This window comes from Hermetia illucens, chromosome 2, assembly GCF_905115235.1.
Source record: "Hermetia illucens chromosome 2, iHerIll2.2.curated.20191125, whole genome shotgun sequence".
NCBI classification, from domain to species: domain Eukaryota; kingdom Metazoa; phylum Arthropoda; class Insecta; order Diptera; family Stratiomyidae; genus Hermetia; species Hermetia illucens.
The window spans coordinates 93919235-93938526 of NC_051850.1; the positions used below are offsets into that span (position 1 = coordinate 93919235).

Genomic DNA, 19292 nt, shown 5'->3' on the forward strand with positions numbered 1-19292 from the left:
TTCATTACAACACCATTGAAGTAAATTGAAACCGTAAGCATCACCTTTAATTTTTTAATTGGAAACTACGTGGTTATGTGGTTCCCTGCCACTTCCCTGACTAAACTCACATCCCGTCTCTAATAAATGACTCCTTTAACGAATGTTAGGTCGGATTCGGCCATTGAAATCAAATTTTGTGTGTACGTTTGAATAGAAAATGCAAATTATAAATCATCAGTCAGAAATTTTATTGCACAAACTAATAAAGGATCTTACTTCCCCGTAACTATACAGTGAGCTCTAAAATTATGTGACTCCTATTTTGTGGAGCTTTCAACAATATGTATGAATGTAACAAACTACTACAATCTACAACAAGCTTTCAGAATACAAGGACGCCCAAAGGAGATGATTCGGGAACTTTAAAACTTAAGCTAGAAAGAGTTTTGCGCATTATGAACGAGTGCCCTGAGACGTTTTGACATCCTTAGTGGTCCAATATACGCATATTGCCCGAAACAATTTTATTTTCCAGAATGGCTCCAGCAGGAATATCAATACGGTCTCCATGGTTAGCTATGATGATAACTGTTCCCTGAAAACGTAAATACTTTAGTAATCAAGCTTGATCAACAGCTGACAAATATCACTTACTCTCAAAGAAACGCCGCGTCCGAATGTGACATCTCCTGACACGGTCAAGTGGTCGAGTTCAATGAGATCTGGGATGTTAGCAAATCGTCCCAAGAACTCTTTGACTTTGGCGAAGTGGTTTTCACCTAGTTTGACTAGAGGAGTTGTCTCGAACATTCTTTCCGGCGACATCACCAGACTTCCACTCTTCAAGCTGTACAAGTTCGACATGACTAACAGCAGATCAGAAGTTTTCTTGACGGGCAAGAATCGGGAGCGTGGGACGTTGATGCCAAGACTTCCATCGAAGAACTTCATAGCGGCGCCCACGGCTGTTTCAAGTTGGACAACGCGTAATCCATTTTCTAATGTTTTGTTGTTAATGATGATTTCCATACTCAATGCCTTATCCTTCAGCACACGATCAATCGCTAGAAAAATAGAAAAAAATGGTGAACAATACAATTAACGTTATGGTGATCGAGGATTAATGCAAAGCACGCGATCGGGTTGTGCGTCCTGATTCCGTATTTAGTTCGTAAGAGAAAGATATTTTGGCCGGAAATATATTTATAAACAGTACCATTGGTTAAATATCAAGATGCTCTAAAACGAAATTTGAAACTCTGATTTGAAATAGTGGAACGGATATCACTAGAATTGGGGCAAAAGAACATTTAAATTCATACTTAATTTTAGACTTTTCCTTCCTTTATTGCATTAAATGGGACGTTGCTTCAGTTGTTCTTGCAATTAATTCGTCATCAAGTCACGTGGCAACAACAATCCATTCTGATCGACAGATGGGAAATTGGCAAAATCAACCAATGTTTTTGACAAAAAAATGAAAATCCCTCCAACATTCAGCTAGGAAAAAAGATTATCGCAAGTGGAAAGGAATATTGGAAACTGCCAGCAAATACCTTCCTTTCCTTTATTTCTGTCATAATATGATAGAGTTGTTTGCATGTGCCTTTTCCATTCACGTCGTGGCTTTATTTGATCAAAAGAGTCATTTAGTATTCAGTACTACCGACATTGACTTTATTGATGCAACTGCGGCTAAATTATTCAGTGATGAGTTAAGATTACAATCCGAACCAAATGTTGTTCCCTCTTCAAGCTTCGAAGAAAGCCTGGAAAAGATCTCGCATTCCACAATGCATTATCTGTGAAGCTAAACGATCTCAGTTGAATTATTTGTCGAACGTCATCTTGACTTAGAGAGAAGAAGAAATTCTCAAATTAGTCATTCTGTCCTATACAGTCTCTTGTGTTTCATGGACTGTATGTATCCTGAAAAATGACTACAACCTTACTTCCAGGTCGTTGTTCAAGACCTACCACAGCAGTGAAATGTTAACCAAAACCAAATCGAGTCGAAGTAGAAAATCTAGGAAACGCTTGATGTGATGGAGATGCAGATGGACATGGATGAAGGCGAGCCTCCCGGGTTTAAAAAAAAGGGAAAAACTTTACTCACTGCTTAGTGGTTGGATAGGATTGACAATTCTACACAGAAAACCTGTTGCGAAGCGGCAAGAGCCGGACTAAAAACACAACGCCGGACAAAAAAAAGACAAGAGATTTGCACATTTTCTCAGGGGACGTGCACTTGGTTTGTGGATCGAAAGCCGCTCAACAGCTAGCCGACACCTTCACTGAATATAGGGTTGATGTCAGGGTTGTTTTGCAGGAGATGCACTGGACAGGGATCGTCTTCCAGGAGAAGAGCCAGTACAAAATATATTATATATATATGCTCGGAATAGGTTTCCTTATCAGCCAAAAAATGAAACCTGAAAATATAAACGAATGGCCATGCCCTCTGTGCTTGTTAGGCAAATTACGAAATACAAGCCTCATTAATGTTCACGCCTCTACAGCCCGAGAAGGATACTTTCGAGGCAGTGGAACACACCTCCTAAACCCGTCACAGAAATAGTATCGAAATCATACTTGGAAATTTTAACAGTCAAGTAGGCGATACATCGGCTCCCGTAGCCTACATAAAATTACCGACAGCGGGCTGAGGATTACTCAACTAGTAGTGTCACACGAAATATTTGTTAGACGTGCCTGGTTTGCGCGAGACAAACATGGGTTTCTCCAGACGGGAACACTTTCAACCGAATTGTCCAAATACTAACCGAACGCCATCACCTTTGATAAATGTCCGGATATATAGCGGGCAAAATGTATAGACTCGCATAACTATCTCTTCCACTACGGAGTCAAATAACAGACCCCGAATTCCTTTTAATAATAGAGTGAGAGCGAACACTGAAGCCAAATGAACGTTACAACCACCTGAAGGACGTTATCATTAGTACGGTCACAAATATCTTAGTCAGAACGACTGAATCGAAGAATGCAGCATACGGCCAACTGCAGCAATCTCAACGAACGCGGGCACGCACAGTCTTATCACGAACTTCGTTGGGCGGAAAAGCCACTTCATAGACAGAAAAAGGAAGTCTGTAACCTTGAGAAGTACAAGTTTTACTAACAAATCAACAGTATTAATTCAGGTGCACATTGACGCTCATCCTGCTGAGGCAAACAGGCAAATCTGCAATTGTTTTCTTCCTCTTTTCGAATTGTTTTTTCTACTTCCAATAACAGTCACGATTAAATGATACGACTAAAATTTTGGAAGAAATGTCATCGATTCTAGGGGATTTTGTACCTTTATACACAATATTAAAAAAAATTAGATTGGCTATTATAACAACGAAAAGAATCCTGTGAATCCGAATCGTGAATGCTCACATCGGTGGACAAGCAACGACGATTGGAGAGTTGTAGATTTTTTTTGGAGTTATGTCACAGTAATTTGGATGAAATTTGCAACCGTATTGTGACCGTTGATGAAACTTGGATTCATCAATATGATCAGGAGTCCAAACAAGAGTCAATGTAGTGGATAACAAGTCGGGAAACCGGAAGCTGGGCGCTTCAGGTATGAAAGGCTTTGTTTGCTCCTTGTGTGAGTATATTTGAGTGTAGAACTATTCCATTTGCACGTAGCACGTTAACAAGATGCATTTAGCATATCAGATTTAGTACTTTGGATTGTAAATTTACACGGTAAAGACAAGTTTGAGCTACTGTAACTTTGTTCCTAATAGTATGATTTTGATCAAACTTGGAGAAATATGCCTCATATTATATTTTATACTATACCAACTTTTATAACTCTGAGGTAAACTTAAGGGGGGTTTTACTCAATTTTCCCAAAAATATGGTAATATACTATTATTAACTTAATTTGAACAGATATCGATATGAAGACTATTTTGAGGCCTGGGTATCATATAGAGGCAGCTCCATGATTTTTTTCAGATTTTTCGGTTGGGTAGTTTCTGAGAATGGGTCCGTTAAAGAAATCATCACTCTCCACCCCTCCCACTCCCCGCCTTTTTAACAAATCTCAAAACTAAGACCGTCTTCGAAAAGTACTTAAGACCTTTCATTTGATACCCCACATGACTATATTTGGTGAAAAGAATTTTTACACCCCCTGTTATATGTATGGGGACCCCCTCTACGTAGAGGAATATCGCTCACTGCATGTCTGGGGGTCCACAGTTCCCACTTTCTCACCAAATTTCGTGGCAATTGATAAAGCCGTTTTTGAGAAAAGTGCCTGTGACAGACAGATAGACAGACAGACATTGAACCGTTTTTAATAAGGTTTTGTTTCGCAAACAAAACCTTAAACAAGTCGGGAAACCGGAAGCTAGACGCTTCAGGTATGAAAGGTTTTGTGTATTTCTTTTATAAAGAGATTTGAGTGTGCATTTCTCCCATTAACATGTAGCACGTAAAATATGCATATATTATGTGAAAATAGCCACTTTCAAGTGATATTCACATTCATAGTCTTGAATTTGCAGAGCAGCGACAGTTTTGACCTAGTATAACTTTGTTAGTAATAGTGCAATTTTCACCAAATTTAGCAGGCTCATGCTCCATACTGTAGCCTATATTGTTGCAAAATTTTGTGATTCTAAGGTGAACTTAAGGTGGTTTTTCCTGTCAATTACTAAAAATTATAGTTATATACTATTATTAACTTTATTTGAACATTATCGGTATGGAGGGTATTTCGGAGCCTAGGCACCATATAGTGGCAGCCCCCTGATTTTTTTCAGATTTTTCGGTTTGGTAGTTCTTGAGAATGGGTTCGTTAAAAAAATTACCACTCCCCCCGCACTCCCCAATTTTTCAACAAAAGTCAAAACTAAGACCGGCTTCGAAAAGTACTAACCGAGACCTTTAATTTGATACCCCACATGATTATATAATATTTGATGAAAAAAAAATTTACACCCCCCTTTTGAATGGAAGGGGGCCCCCCTCTTAAATTCGACGTAAAAGGATGTAACTCACTATATGCATGAGCGTTCACAGTTCCCACCTTTTTACAAAATTTGGTGTCAATCGCTATAACCGTCTCCGAGAAAAATGCGTGTGACGGACAGACAGTAAACCGATTTTAATAAGGTTTTGTGTTTACACAAAACCTTAAAAAGGGAGATACGCCACCAAATAACTTCAAAGTAGAAAAGTCGACGTTGAAGATTATGGCCACCATTTTCAGGGACAGCGAATTTTGCTAATTGATGACTTGTCTAACGGGACCACAATGAACAGCCAGCACTACGCTAATTTACTGGGTCAGGACGTCAAGTAGTCGTACAGAAGAGGCGTGGCAAGTTGACGCGGGTATTTTTTTGTTTGCAGTTTCTCCGTTCACACCAATCAGATTGCGGGGGCTGCCCTAAAAGAGGAAAAAATGAGGGCTCAAAATATGAGCTCCAAAAAGTGAAACCGGTCTCGTCCTCAGAACCTATTCAACCGAAAAAATATTACAATAAATTAAGTTCATATGAACGGAGATAACATGGAAAATACTTATTTATCCAATTTGAGTTTTTATTAGTTATTTGTATATCAGTATCAATTACTCGAAACAGAATATCTTAAATTTGCAGGTCGTACACAATTCAGATGAATTCGATCAATCTAGATGCATACATATGTATATGCATAATTGTGCGGTAATAGGAAATCTTTGTTCATTTAAGATACGCATAATATTTATGACTTTAATATGTACATATAATACTTTGAATTTTTAGCAAAATACGAATGGAAAAATATACATAGAAAGTTTTTCACATAAGATAAACACAAAACCTTTATATCAGAAGCATCCAGAGTCAGGTATTCCGACTTATTTACGGAATATTTCGTCTTTGATTTTAGCATAGAGTGAATTTCGTCCTCGTTTTTCTGGTCGTCCAGCGTACACTGCATAAAAGTTCCAGCGTTTATGCACTCTACTTGGAGAGACTGGACCAACAAGAGATTCATTTCACAGTGGATGACCCGGACACATGGGAATTAACAATGTCAGCAGTTACTTAACTGACATCATCTTCAATAACATAATTTAATAAGATTTAAAGGTCCAAATAAATATAAATATTTTCATTCCATTCATTCAAAAGGTATAGCCAAACAACATTGGATCATTTGCTTTGTGTCTCCTTTTACATATATTGTGAAAGGATGAAGATTACAATTCTTTAGTTGATTCAAAAATCATTTTTGTGAGGCAATCGTAGTCCGTGATAACAATTGAGTGAATCGTTACACGCGCGAGTCAGAACTGGCCAGTATGAGAGGTATAGATAGAGTGTTTTTTTCTCGAACTATAAAGTGGATTCTTTGGTACATACCTAAGTTGATCGATAATCAAGCTCCACAATATTTCACAGAGATCTATTTACACAAAAACTATAATAGGATACACAAATTATGGGGGCGAAGCACCATAATCACATAAAATGGTACCAAGTCCGATATTTACCGACATAAAAGGATTTAATTTAATTAAGTTAATTTTCCTTCATGACAGATTTCGAAATTGACTCATCAAACACCTTAAGCGGTTGACTCCGATGGGTAGTTCTTAAAGTATCTTCACAACTCTCTGCATCATAGATGTTTTAAAAATACGGTGATGTTGAGACAGAAGCCAGCAAGTTTTAAAATTAATAAACTTTTTGTTAGTAAAATGTCATAATCAGTGTTCTTCTTCTTAAGATTTTGTGTAAAATAAAACCTTATTAGAATCGATTCAATATCTGTCTGCCATACCCGATTTATTCGGAAATGTTTAAGGCCATTTTCACGCAATTTGGTGCGAACATGTGGTCTGTCAATCCCTCTACACACAGCAAATGGTGTCATTTTGTGTTGTGATTTTTTCAAATTTTTATAAAAATCTAGGCCTCGAAATACATCCTATTCCGATATCTGCTCAAATAAAGTTAATAATAGCATATTACCATATTTTAGAGATTTACTCGAAAATCCCCTTAAGCTTATCCTAGGGATACATCATTAGCAATAATGCAGCACACAACTTAGAAAAGTTTGAAAAAAATGCAACTATTGTTAACAAAGTTATAGAAGATCAAAGTTTTGTATTTGACACTCGACTATGTAATGTAAACTCATACGAAGGGCGGAGTTGGAATATATCAAGAAAAGCGTGCACAGGAAATTTCTCACACAAGATGAACATAAGACTTTTATACCCGAAGCGCCTAGCTTCTGGTATTCTGACTTGTTTAGGCTTTGCCCCGTTCAGAAGCGGAGTTGGCTCATATCCTTGGGTAATAGGCCTAACCTGAAAGACCCTCAAATTACAATCTAATTTATAAATCAAGTCATTGTTGTTTCGGTCGGCCTTTTGGTCGTTTCGCATCGTTTTCGATAATCAGATCAATCTTAGCAAGTGGGTTTTCATCAGCACGTATGTCTTACCTTAAACTTGGTAAGTAGGGACGAGCTGATATTATAAGTCTATTTAGGAGACCTGTGTGGTATCAGCTCGCGAGATTTTTTTCGTGGAAAATTTCCGATAGTATTTTTTTTTTCTGGGAACTTGGATTGCTTCAGATAATTAGCCAATTAGAAGAATGCATCACAATATCACATCTTAAAGGTATATTGTATCAAGAATATTCCTGGAGGTACAGTTTCTTAAATCTGGATTCGAGGGTTTTTCAAATTATATGAAATAGGTGCATCGGTCCATTGAGAACTTTCCTCAAAATTAGAGCAGACTTATTTATCTCCAACGGTTTTGCTCAATATGTATAACAACTTTATGAGGAATATGACCTACAGAACTCTATAATAGAGGGGGGCCAATCATTTCCCTTCCCTTCTTCAGTATTTAAATAGATACCATTGAGAGATCGATGAGATTTTTATCAAATTGACTTCTGTTTCTAATTTTTGTCGGGCCCCACCACCACTTCATTTAATCAGCTATTGATATTTCGACACAGCTTAGCACTTCCTTTTGAATTTCACAGATATACTTGATAGTATGATCGATTAATGAGCGGAGATTACGTTCAGGTTTGGTACAGTTTCGTCCCTATTTTCCGATTTTCTGAAGATAATTAATTTTTAATCAGTTCGCTTGCCTTTTGATGAATTATATTGTGTTATTAGATGGATAAATTGTATTCGTGGGTAGGTAGATATCCAATATCATGCAAATGTCCGAATAGCGCTTAGTGGTTAGAGCACGAGGCTGTCATACGGAAGGTCGCGACTCAAATTTCATTGGTGGTAGTGGGATTTGTATCGTGATTTGACATCGGATACACGTCGACTCAGCTGTGAATGAGTACCTGACTCAAATTAGGGTAATAATCTCGGGCGAGCGCAATGCTAACCACATTGCCTCCTACAGGCTATCCTGTAGTGTACCGTTACGGTCTTGAATGAAGTGCTTTAACACACTTCCAGACCCTGATCCAACTGGATTGTTGCGCCAACGATTATCATGCAAGTGGTTTATCGGGTGATAAGTCATATTATTTCTTAAAAAGTTTGCACGATGTGTTCGTACACATTTAACCCATTTCTCTTCAATTTTTGTAGTACATTGTTCTCAATAAAGACTAAGTTTTATTTTTCGAATCTGCGGAAAACCTTACACGATGGTAATTCTTCATGAAAAAAAGAAAAAAACTTCATTAGATCGATCAATTCGCGTGTTAATATGTCAAACATTAAAGATTTTGCATTTGCATTTTCTCGAAAGCCAATCCGAAAAGTAAAAACAAAATGTATGGTTGTCGCAAAAATGCCAGAAAAAAGTTAGTTGTATTTGATACTTAACATCCTAAGCTTTATTATGATTGCATACATTAGATGGAATGATGTGGAATAATTCGGTTTTTACTCCATTGAATCTAGAGCTTTAAAACAAAAGGAAGTTTATTATATGCCTCCATTGAATTTGTTTATTTACATATAATATTTATAAGTTTAATCAAATATATTTTTACTTCCATATAAGACCCAATAACAACAACAGAGGAAGTAAACAACGCCACTGTATTAATATTTATTTCGTAATCGTATTAATAGTTCGAACAACGGGTAATTTCAATAATCTCGTTCATCTGCCATTTTCATTTTTTTTTTTTAATTTTTTATCTAAAAGATATGTGCTGTCGTGTTGAGTAATATCTTAGGTATAAATAGTCACCCCTTAGATTGAATGGGATAAGGTTGAGATTTGGAATTAAATCCCGTTAGATTATGATTTTCTTACAGTGTGCGGTGGTCAAAAATTCTGTTTTTTTTTGCAGATTCAGTTTAAGACCGTGTTGCGTATTGCGATCACTCGATTTTTGAACAAGTTTCTGGACATCAGTTTTGTTATGAGGCGATAGGAAAACATCATTGTGTGTACAATGCCCTGGACGTTCGATCTTCCGTGTAATAGTGTCCATGGTAAAGACAGTGTTCAGAGAGCCCTTCTTTGATGCCGTAAAGCATAGCAGATGAATTTGTGTGGTACACGTCGAAGCGCTTTTTCTAGTTCCAGGAATGCAATGTAGAGAGAGCGATGCTCTTCATGCTTTTCTCAATGAGAACCGCGGAGCAGGCATTGCGTGAGAAGTTCAGCAATTCTTGACAAACCCAGCCTGATTCACGGTTATTTGAACGATGTTTATGTTCATGTTTCGATAAATAAATTCGCAGAACTCAATTGCTTTTTTTTATTATTTCCCAGATGGCCAAAATATTTCAAAACTGTATAAAACAGAGTAAATTTTGTTTAGCAAAAGTCTGCTAATTAAGGCTGGATGTGACAAGACTTTCTCTATTTTTCAGTTAGTCGCATATAAAATTCCAACTTCTATACCAACTGCTGATAATGATGGAAAAACTTCATTCGTTTACGAACAATGAAAACGAAGAATACCTTTAGGCTAACTCTGTGCTCAATTAGGCATCCAATCAAGGTTGGTACAGTTGAAAACATTTCACTGATGATACCTAGATTGCGGCTCCCCAACCCATGTCAGGCTATTTATAAAAACAGGATAATCTTCTACTGGCTTTTATCCTTTTTAAGAGCCGATATGATATAAACTGGCCATATATTCCGATCTTCTCTTAGATGATTTACAAATTCTCTTCTTTTAAATTTTTATATGAAAGCGAGATTTCAATTTTTTTTTCGGATTTTCGGTCGAATAGTTTCTATGAATATTTCAAATCTATAATTTTCGTTCCCTCCTTCACAATGCACACTTTGGAATGAGAAATAAAGATGTATCCCAAATGAACATATTTGTAAAAATCAATTCAGCAAGGGGAGTGGCTGTATGTACGTTCCCATGTTTGTATCAATTTGTCTCAATGAGTTCAATCGTGTCTAAATAAATTTTGTGTCACAAACAGCAAACTGATCTTAATAAGGTTTTGTTTTCCAAAAAACAAGAAAAACTAAATCGATTCCTAGTCCTCAATCCACAGAGGCAAATATGGAATGTAGGTTATGATAATTATTTGCTTATGCTTTCGTGCTCTTTGTGGGCAAAAGCAAACTGGCTTTATTGATTTAAGATTAGTTTACAAACGCTTATCCGTTCAACGCTAGTTTGTTAATTCATGTGTGCTGTTTTGGACATGGAATTTAAGAACAGTTTGCACAAAAGTTACAATGATTCAATTAGAGACAATTGAAAAAAATGCGAGTAGTTCTACTATACCTACACCAAGGTTGGTCCCTTGTAATGCGGCGGGGAAATGATTGGTTACTTTATATGCATTCGTGTAATATTTCGTAGCTGAAGCCTAACTGAAATGGCCCGTGGGATTTCTACAGAGATCTGGATCTTTATTATTACTGTGTATTCTATACAACATTCATCTCGCATTTTTGAATTGCATATGAATATTTCGAACAACGTTTCATCTATAAAAATAATGGGTATCCTGAATGCGGATCTTGGAAATGAGTTATCTGAGTGATGCAGTTAACTTTGATCGAAGCTTGGATGACAATATCCTCGGATATGTAACCCCAGTGGAAGGGATGGGAGTATAATAGAGTAGACTTCGTCCCTCCTGGATTGAAGGTTGGCGAGGCGCTAATTACTCGTCACGTGAAAGACCTTAAGGTTGGGAAGCACATCAACGACTTCGACAAAGAAAAATGGACTATCCTCTCGGATACGTTTGATGAGCAGAACCTTAAAATATCTTCAGGGAGTTTTGGGATGAACATCAACATCCTGGCGTTACTTACAAGCGCAAAGGACTCGAGGACCAGAAAGTTGTAGATTTCAAATCTATCGACGAGAGACTAAGTTTAATTCACAGTTGCCTATAACCAGCTGCCACACTCCCCTTGTCCCTCAAAATAGTGAAATCAATGCGAGTACACACGATTTTAAATTGCTCTGCTTGAACATGAACGAGATATATGGAAAATGGAATCATAAGTATGGGAGGGCTTTTGTAGGTACTTTTGATTCGATTAGGAATAGGATTTAACGAAAATTATGCACTGTCCTTGTTTGGAGGCTGTGATGTGTATAGATAGGCTTGAAGTCCGCATCTTTCAGTATGGTTACTTCCTACTAGATATACTGGGCTTTGATCCACTAAAATTCTTCTTTTTTAACAAAAAAGTTAGACGCAAAATGAAACACAGAGGCATGGGAGGAGGGCACAATCTCCACGAAACATGATGTCACTAGTCAGCGATTAGTTAACTATGCTAGAAATAAAATTTGGCTATAAGCTCGACATACTTCCCACATCGAAACATTCAAAAACGGATGTGAACGAACGATTCATCATGCATCATTATATTGCACTATTGCATATTGAGCGTCATAATTTTTGTGAGGCAAACTGTGACTAAGACGTGTCAATTCTAGAAAAAGGTGGGCGGGAAAGCTGGAAGTGGACAACTTTAAGAAGAACAACTCGGTGGCGAATACAGATATATCAGTGGAACAATTGTTGATGCATATCAAAACCGAAGTAAAGACAATAGCGAGGGGGACCGGGAGCAAATAGACGAAGATATAACTGGCTTGATGAAGAATACACAGCAAGAATTGTTGCATACAAACAATAGATATATAGAATGGCCTACCCGAGTGAATAAAGGAAAATATCACACCACACGATTCGTAAATAAGTTATGCAGATGAAAGCAAAGAACATTGAAAATCTTGATTGAACGAAGAAAAATGCCGAATGTTCCGCGAACACTATAGCGAAACTTTTGAGAGAAGGATACAAGCCGCATACGGGCTTTTGAAGAGACAAAGAAGGAAGCATTGTTTGTAAGCCAAATGATGTCAAGACGAGATGGGTTCAATGCATCAAAAAGCTGGTACCCGTCCCAAACGATCATTTCTAAAACCTTCGAAATGGACAAAGTTAATTCACGATCGTCATCATTAAATGAGGTTGAAGCAGCCATACACGTTTACAACTACGTAAAGTGATTAACTGTTCTCAGTGACACAAGCACTTGCAAAATCCTTGAGATTTAATATCGACGTGCAGTAGATGTAGACTTCGAGCGGGCTTACGACAATATAGATCGTAACACCTCATTTTCTTAAATATAGCTATAGAGTATGTCATGTCATTCCCAATCAACCTAGCTAGAAGCATACGCGGATGATATTAACATAATCGCACACTCTACAAGCAGCCTGCAGCCTGCAAAAAGGAAGTTGGATCACCCATCCTGAAAATGGAAAGTAGAGGAGAAATGCGGAAGCGAATAAGCTTAGCAAAAATGAATTTTAACTAAATCCTCTCCATTCTGAAATCACATAAGGTATACGGGAAGAGCCAATTCCACATATACAGGGCTATACTCAGACTTGCTTTTGGCTATGAAACTCGGACTATCCCTGAAAATGCCGTTAACATCTTTGAGCGCCGAGTTCTGCGAAAAGTAGGAGTTGTACGAAAACTTTGATGATGCTGCTCTATCCATTCTAGTTAGATTTCGTAAGCTGCAATGGGCACGTAACGCATATGGACGATGTAAAATCCTCAAGGGCATCCCAAAGGATGAGGCGCACGACCACAAGGAAAAGCACAGAAAGAATGGGAATACAAGATATACTACAAAAGCAAGTCGGTGTTAGGATTAGGCAACTGTAGGGCACGATCAGCCGACCGACTTTTTTTTAAGTCAATTTGGGCTGGCCCGCCATTGACGATAATGATGAATATTTCGAGTGCAAACCAATGCAATCCTGTTGGCTAATACATACTTTGGACTACATATAAAGCGAGAGAAAATTTTAGGTGAATTTCTCGCTGAAGTATTCGTGGAGAGTAGCTAAGTTTGTAGAGCGAGAAGTTGAGTTATAAAATGAACAGCCTTAATCTTAGGGATTATATCATCGGTTGTCCACTAATCTTTTTGTGTCATTTATATTGTTATGATAGACTCATGAGTAATGAAACAACAAATAAAAAACCTGGACGGGTCCTTAAGATGAAAGAGATTTTGTTTTCTTACGTAAGAAGTTCAATATAGATTTGAACGTGGTTGTAGGGAAATTAGAAACGAATCGTTGGCGCAACAATCCTATTGGATCCGAAGTGCCTTGAAGTGTGTTAGAGCACTTTATTCAAGAGCGTAATGATACACTACATGTTTACAGTACCCTATAGGACGCAACGTGGTCAGCATTGCGCTCGCTCGAGATTATTACTCTGATTTGACTCAGGTACTCGTTCACAGTTGAGTCGACTGGTAGCCCACGTCAAATCACGATGCAAATTCCACTGCCGCCAGTGAGATTTAAACCGCGTCTCAGCTATCCGAACACAATTAAACCAAGCTTTTACTCAAAAGCAAAAGCCTTTAATGAGACTGAGGGATCTGTTACCAAAATTCAAGCGGAAGTAAAAATAGGTAGGTGTGCAATGCAACTTGAAAGAAAAAGATTTTTCATCGAATCAATAAAACGTTGGCTCATTGGAACATTTACAAGAATATCAACCGGGAACGACAGAAAGGGATCCCTGTCACCCAAGCGAGGACCCATTACAAATATATACATTTACGGCAAAGCGGATACCTGCGACGGCGAGAGAAATCTGTGTCAAAAGCCGACATCAACGTCAAATTCTGTTAATAATAAGAAAGGTACATAGTTTGCTTACCAATTGACGAGCAGATAGCGGAGACATTGCGAAAAGATTTCAACGGAAGTGTTTTTTGGTTTTGAATAGTTTGCTTATCTTCGACTTCCATAAGTTTTCCTATTAACATCACAGATCTTGCGGAAGTAATCAAACGAATGAAATGCGGGAGAAACCAACAGAATTTGAAGATATCGTAGCGATTTCTAGAAAGCGGAGTGCTGGAACTCAATGATCTCGCACAATCAATTCTTCAATCGTGTTATTGAGAACGCAACCATTTCGATTCGAAAAACGAAGGGTAGTCCAACAGAATGTTCCAATTACCGTCCAATCCGGTTATTATCCCATATCATGAAGAAATGAACTCATTTATAACAACCACATTTACATCGTTTGAATAATGGTGAACCAGGCCGGGTCACTCAAAAACTGCGAAGCTACTGACGCAATACAAGTTTCGTGATTACTCATTGAGAAACACCGTGAGAAGTATTGCATTCTTAAGCTGTAATAAATTGCTCTATCGCGATCCGAAGAATAAATTCCGAAGTTTGCCAGGTGCATCAAAACAGCTCTCTCAATGCTCCTCAAACGACCTCTTGCCACTCTTTTTTGTTCTTGTCGTGAATACTGCCACGTGGCATATTCAACGATATGCTGATAATGAATCTGAAACAAACAAAATTTTCGATGTCTGACCCCAATGAAACAGGCACTAACACTCTCAGTGGCGACGACCTCCGGAGAACTGAGAGAACGACGCCTCGTGGTAATGGAGATAAAGGTATTACGTTGCACCAGTACTGTAACATGTCATAATCACATCCGAAATGAAGGCATTTGCGATCGATATGAGACTTCGTAAATAATTGCAATTGGCGCGGACGTGAACCTATTTGTCAAACTCTCGACTTCACCGAGACCCAGGCCTATGACCGAAAAAAAATGGCGCAATCGATCGAAACGAGCCCTCCCTAGCTGAACGGGACAAAGGCTAAAGAAGAAGAAGGCACGAATAATCAATATTTAGTGATTTGTTATTTATGTGTCGATAGGCTGTCATAGTAGAAGGCAGTCGTTCAAATCTCACTGGTGGCAGAGGGATTGGTATCGTGACTGGATGTTGTAAACTCAGCTGTAGATAAGTACATTATTTAGAAAAATTATAAAATATCGCCCTAGTTTTCATCTCTTGTCTGAAAGGTGTGTAAAAAGGAGTCTCAAACCGTGCATACTAGAATCTATTCAATGCGTGTAGAAATGTCGATATTATACCACGAATATGATGAAATGCATCTTCATCGCATTTTTCTACGGTACATGAGGTATTAGCACCTCACTCGTAAGCGTGAATAAGGCAACTCCGTTCATTTTCTTTAAACTAACTTTTGATCTTTTTTGTTATCAAAATGTTTAAGCAGAATGTTTGTTGAATATTTGATGTTTATTGATAAAAGTAAAATACACTCACCATCAAGCTTGGCCCAAATATTGTTTGTGTTGAAAAATTTAAAGGTTTTCACAGATTTGAAATCGTCTACGTGCTCCTTAGGTACCTGTGCAATTTCCAATAGTCTGAGTTTGTTTTCATATTGAATAAGAGTACCACCCTAAAGTTGGACGAATAAATAAGATGTACTTCAAGTTCAAACAAACAATTATGTAATTCAAATAGCTTACCTTAACGTCAGCTCTAGTTTTGTCGGTTACTTCCATGACGAATTCTATAGGTTTTACGGGTCTTTCATGGCCAACAAGTTTGTTTAGGATATTCAGATCAACTGTAGCTCCTAAATTGTCAATATTTGATAAGAAACAATATTCACGGCCTTCATCCAGAAACTTTTTTAGCAAGCCTGAATTTTGAAAAGATTCGTAAAAGTCACCGTGACCGGGTGGATACCATCTGCAAAATGAGATGAAGTTAGCCAATTCCATTAAAAATTTATTTAAACTGCTCACGCTTCCATGTCATTTTCTACATCAAAGTCTCTAGCAACTGGAAGAAACGACTCCCGACTGATTCGTGGGAAGCAGCTTTGATTGAAAGTATAGATTTGAACGCGGAAGCCCTTGTATTTTCTGATTATTTTTTCTGTATCTTCATCGGTGTTGAATGAATTCATCAAGATTAATGGCACATTCGCATCATAAGTTTTATTCAGATGCTGTGAGGGAAGAGATTAGCTCTTGACTTACATGGAAAGGATTAAACTCACCTCAATCTGCTGCACAGTCAAATCCAAAAATGTTAGGTCTGACCTAACAGGAATCACACTTTTTGGACCATGGCAACCCATTGACGTTCCTAAGCCACCATTGAGTTTTATAACAACCAATTTGTCCAGCATTTCCCGAATCTAGAAAAGTTTTTTTATTTCATCAGTATAGTTTTTACCATTAAATCAGTGTTTTTGCTAAAATAAATGAACTTAATGAATAATCCTTCGAAATATTAAAAAAAAGAGCTTATCTTGCACGCGGCAACAGTCAAGGGGTTTTCTAACGAAAATAGTTTTCCTGTTGAGAACTCTGTATTTTTTGCTATTCTTAAATGCTAATTTCTCTAAATTAAGCATATGCTATTGTTTAGAGATGCATCTGAGGTGTCATGTATTTACTAGGTAAAGGTAACAAATTCTGAAATAAATGTCGTTATCAATTTTTTGCGAGATAATCGACCAATACTTTTCGATTAAAAAAAATTTCGATTTATAACAGTAAGATATACTTGATTCGTTTATTATTATCTCGATGACACTTTTTAAAACATTAGAAAACAACATAACCCGGGCACAAAGTGAAGATTTGTGGATCGGAAAAATTCGATGTTATTTGCAAAGACCGCGGTCTCCAGGAAAAGGATGTAGCTCATATTCCTTGTGGTGCGAGGTCTTCAAATAACAATTGCAAAAAGTGAAAAGTCAAGCACCATCATCCACATCCTGCAAGCGAGCTGAAAAAACTGCATTGACCTGATGGGACAGATGGCGCAATATAGAAAAGCTAACTTGTTGCTCCTCAGTGATCAGTACCGAAATAGCTCACTATTGTGATATGCTGATATATCTGCCAGTGCTGCCATCTGTATGAGAGATATGGCTAACTTGTGAGGCCTGTGATGCCTTCATCGTGCTGAAGTGCTTTTTTAGCGTTTACCTCACACTGAACGAATCTTTGTTGATGTGAAACACGGAGGGAAGAGCTCTTGTTGTAGGAGAGGCACTCAAACTTTGGATGGATAGCCGCCAGGAAAGGACTTATTGCCCTAAGCATCGGTAGCACTCCGATATTCCGCCGCCCTGGTTACGAGGGCCCCATGCCTTAATTGACGTTTGCTACGGAGTCCTTAGTATCAGCGGTGTAACGACGGAGAATACTAGACGATTTCACGGCCTGTAATCACCAGTACCTTTTCATCGAAGTTACCAAACGGCTCCTCCCAATGCTTTCACATCTGGTAAACACCTACCGGGTGGAAATGGGAAAATCAACGTTGGCAAATTTGCTAAAGTTCTCTCAAGAGGGGTAAATTAGCCATGAGATCCGAACGTGGATAGAAGAACTGCGATTGAATCTCGGATGCATTCAAAGCAGCTTGGTATCTATTGTCGTGTCAAGTCGATTGAACTGCCTCAGACTTCGGCGGATTACTTAGTGAAAGAGGACAAGATGAGGTAAACCTTAGATCCGTGCAATACAAAAGTGTAAATGGAACGCCCCCACGAAATCAACAGCAAAAACAAGCACTACTGGCAGGAGTTAATCAACATGGTTAACAGGGACCCATGGGACCTCGGGTCACCCTGTTCAATGGACGCAATTTAGATGACAGAAATTGTGAAGGCACTTTTTTCTACTCACCCCAATAGAGCTAATACTCTCGATGAGAGGGGGAGTACTGAGGAATGCCCATTCTTCAGGGTAAAGGAACTGGACAAAGGACAAAAATACACCAGGACTGTATGATATTCTCAGCGAAATGCTGAAACTGCTAAATATAAATTTGAGTTACTACTCAGCGCATTCAACGCATGTTTGATAGCGGGTATTTTCCCCTCTCGCTGGAAGGGGGCAATGCTTGTAATAATAAGCAAAGGGCAAAGGCCTCCCTGAGGCGCGTTTAGCGTACTGTTCTCTCGGTGTATAAAACACAGCGCGGAAACTGCTTGAGAAGCTCATCATCCAAGAGGTCATTATGACCAAGGGGAGAGTTTCCACAGTTTTCCCTATTCAGGTTAGACTTGCCGAAGCTGGCGATAAAATACCACGGCCTGCTGATACAAATGTAGGAGGTCCCTTATCCAGTAAGCGTTATTTGCTGATGAGTGCGATTCAATCTGTCCTTCTGTTTTGTGCTGGATCGGCAATTGAACAATAATTGATAGTTCTGTTTTCATTTAAGCCGTCATTTTGTGGCTGTCAACAAATATTGCCTGACCTTAGTTTTGATCTAGAAGCATAAGAACTATTCGCCTTTTAGGTAGTTTTTACTGTGTGCTGTTAATATAATGTGATTACATATGATTATCGGAAACTAGATTTACCAAATAGTTCACTGATGGAAAATATGATATGATTTAATTACAAACCTGTTTATTAAAGTCAATAGTCTGTGGATGTGAAAACATAAGTCATTGTGGATCGATCCATTGCGGAATTTGTAGAAACAGAAAGCATTAATTAAATTGCAAGTTTGAAAATTTGCTCAGAAACATTTCATATGTGATATGTGATACCAATAGAATAGGGGATACAAAGTATGAGTATATTTGATAGACTTGCCCAAAACATGGCATAAACTAGAAATGGATAGATGTTGTGATCGTCTGCTTTACATCAAATGCTACTACTAAGCAATGAGTTACACCTTTTATATAGGGTTACAATGTTTTCCTCATTACTGTATTCGCTACGATTTAACTCTCGACACTGATAATTAGGGATGAAAAAAATTATTTTAATTTTTGTATTCGAAAACCATCGGCCAATTATAAAATTTGCATTGAATCACGACGTTGATTATAAGCAATAGAATCGACCACATAATCCAGCATAGAGAGAAACCTTGCCTTGATGCAGTATATGGCAATTCGCACCCTTATTAACTTATAATAAAGATGGCTATACATTTCCAGGGAGCATAC

The 19292-nt window shown here is 38.0% G+C and overlaps 1 protein-coding gene across 3 annotated transcripts in view; it reads right to left on the minus strand.

The window, feature by feature from the left end:
• Positions 1 to 206: 206 nt before the first annotated feature.
• LOC119647814 (UTP--glucose-1-phosphate uridylyltransferase) overlaps positions 207 to 19292 on the minus strand; it is a 61075-nt gene continuing 41989 nt past the window's right edge. For all 3 annotated transcript variants that reach the window (XM_038049040.1, XM_038049039.1, XM_038049041.1), the window contains exons 4-9: positions 16365 to 16505; positions 16108 to 16313; positions 15826 to 16051; positions 15617 to 15755; positions 637 to 1046; positions 207 to 577 (exon numbers count right to left, since the gene is read on the minus strand). In XM_038049040.1, coding sequence (XP_037904968.1) covers positions 470 to 577; positions 637 to 1046; positions 15617 to 15755; positions 15826 to 16051; positions 16108 to 16313; positions 16365 to 16505 — 1230 coding nt within the window. In that variant the 3' untranslated portion in view covers positions 207 to 469. The remainder of the gene's footprint in view (positions 578 to 636; positions 1047 to 15616; positions 15756 to 15825; positions 16052 to 16107; positions 16314 to 16364; positions 16506 to 19292) is intronic.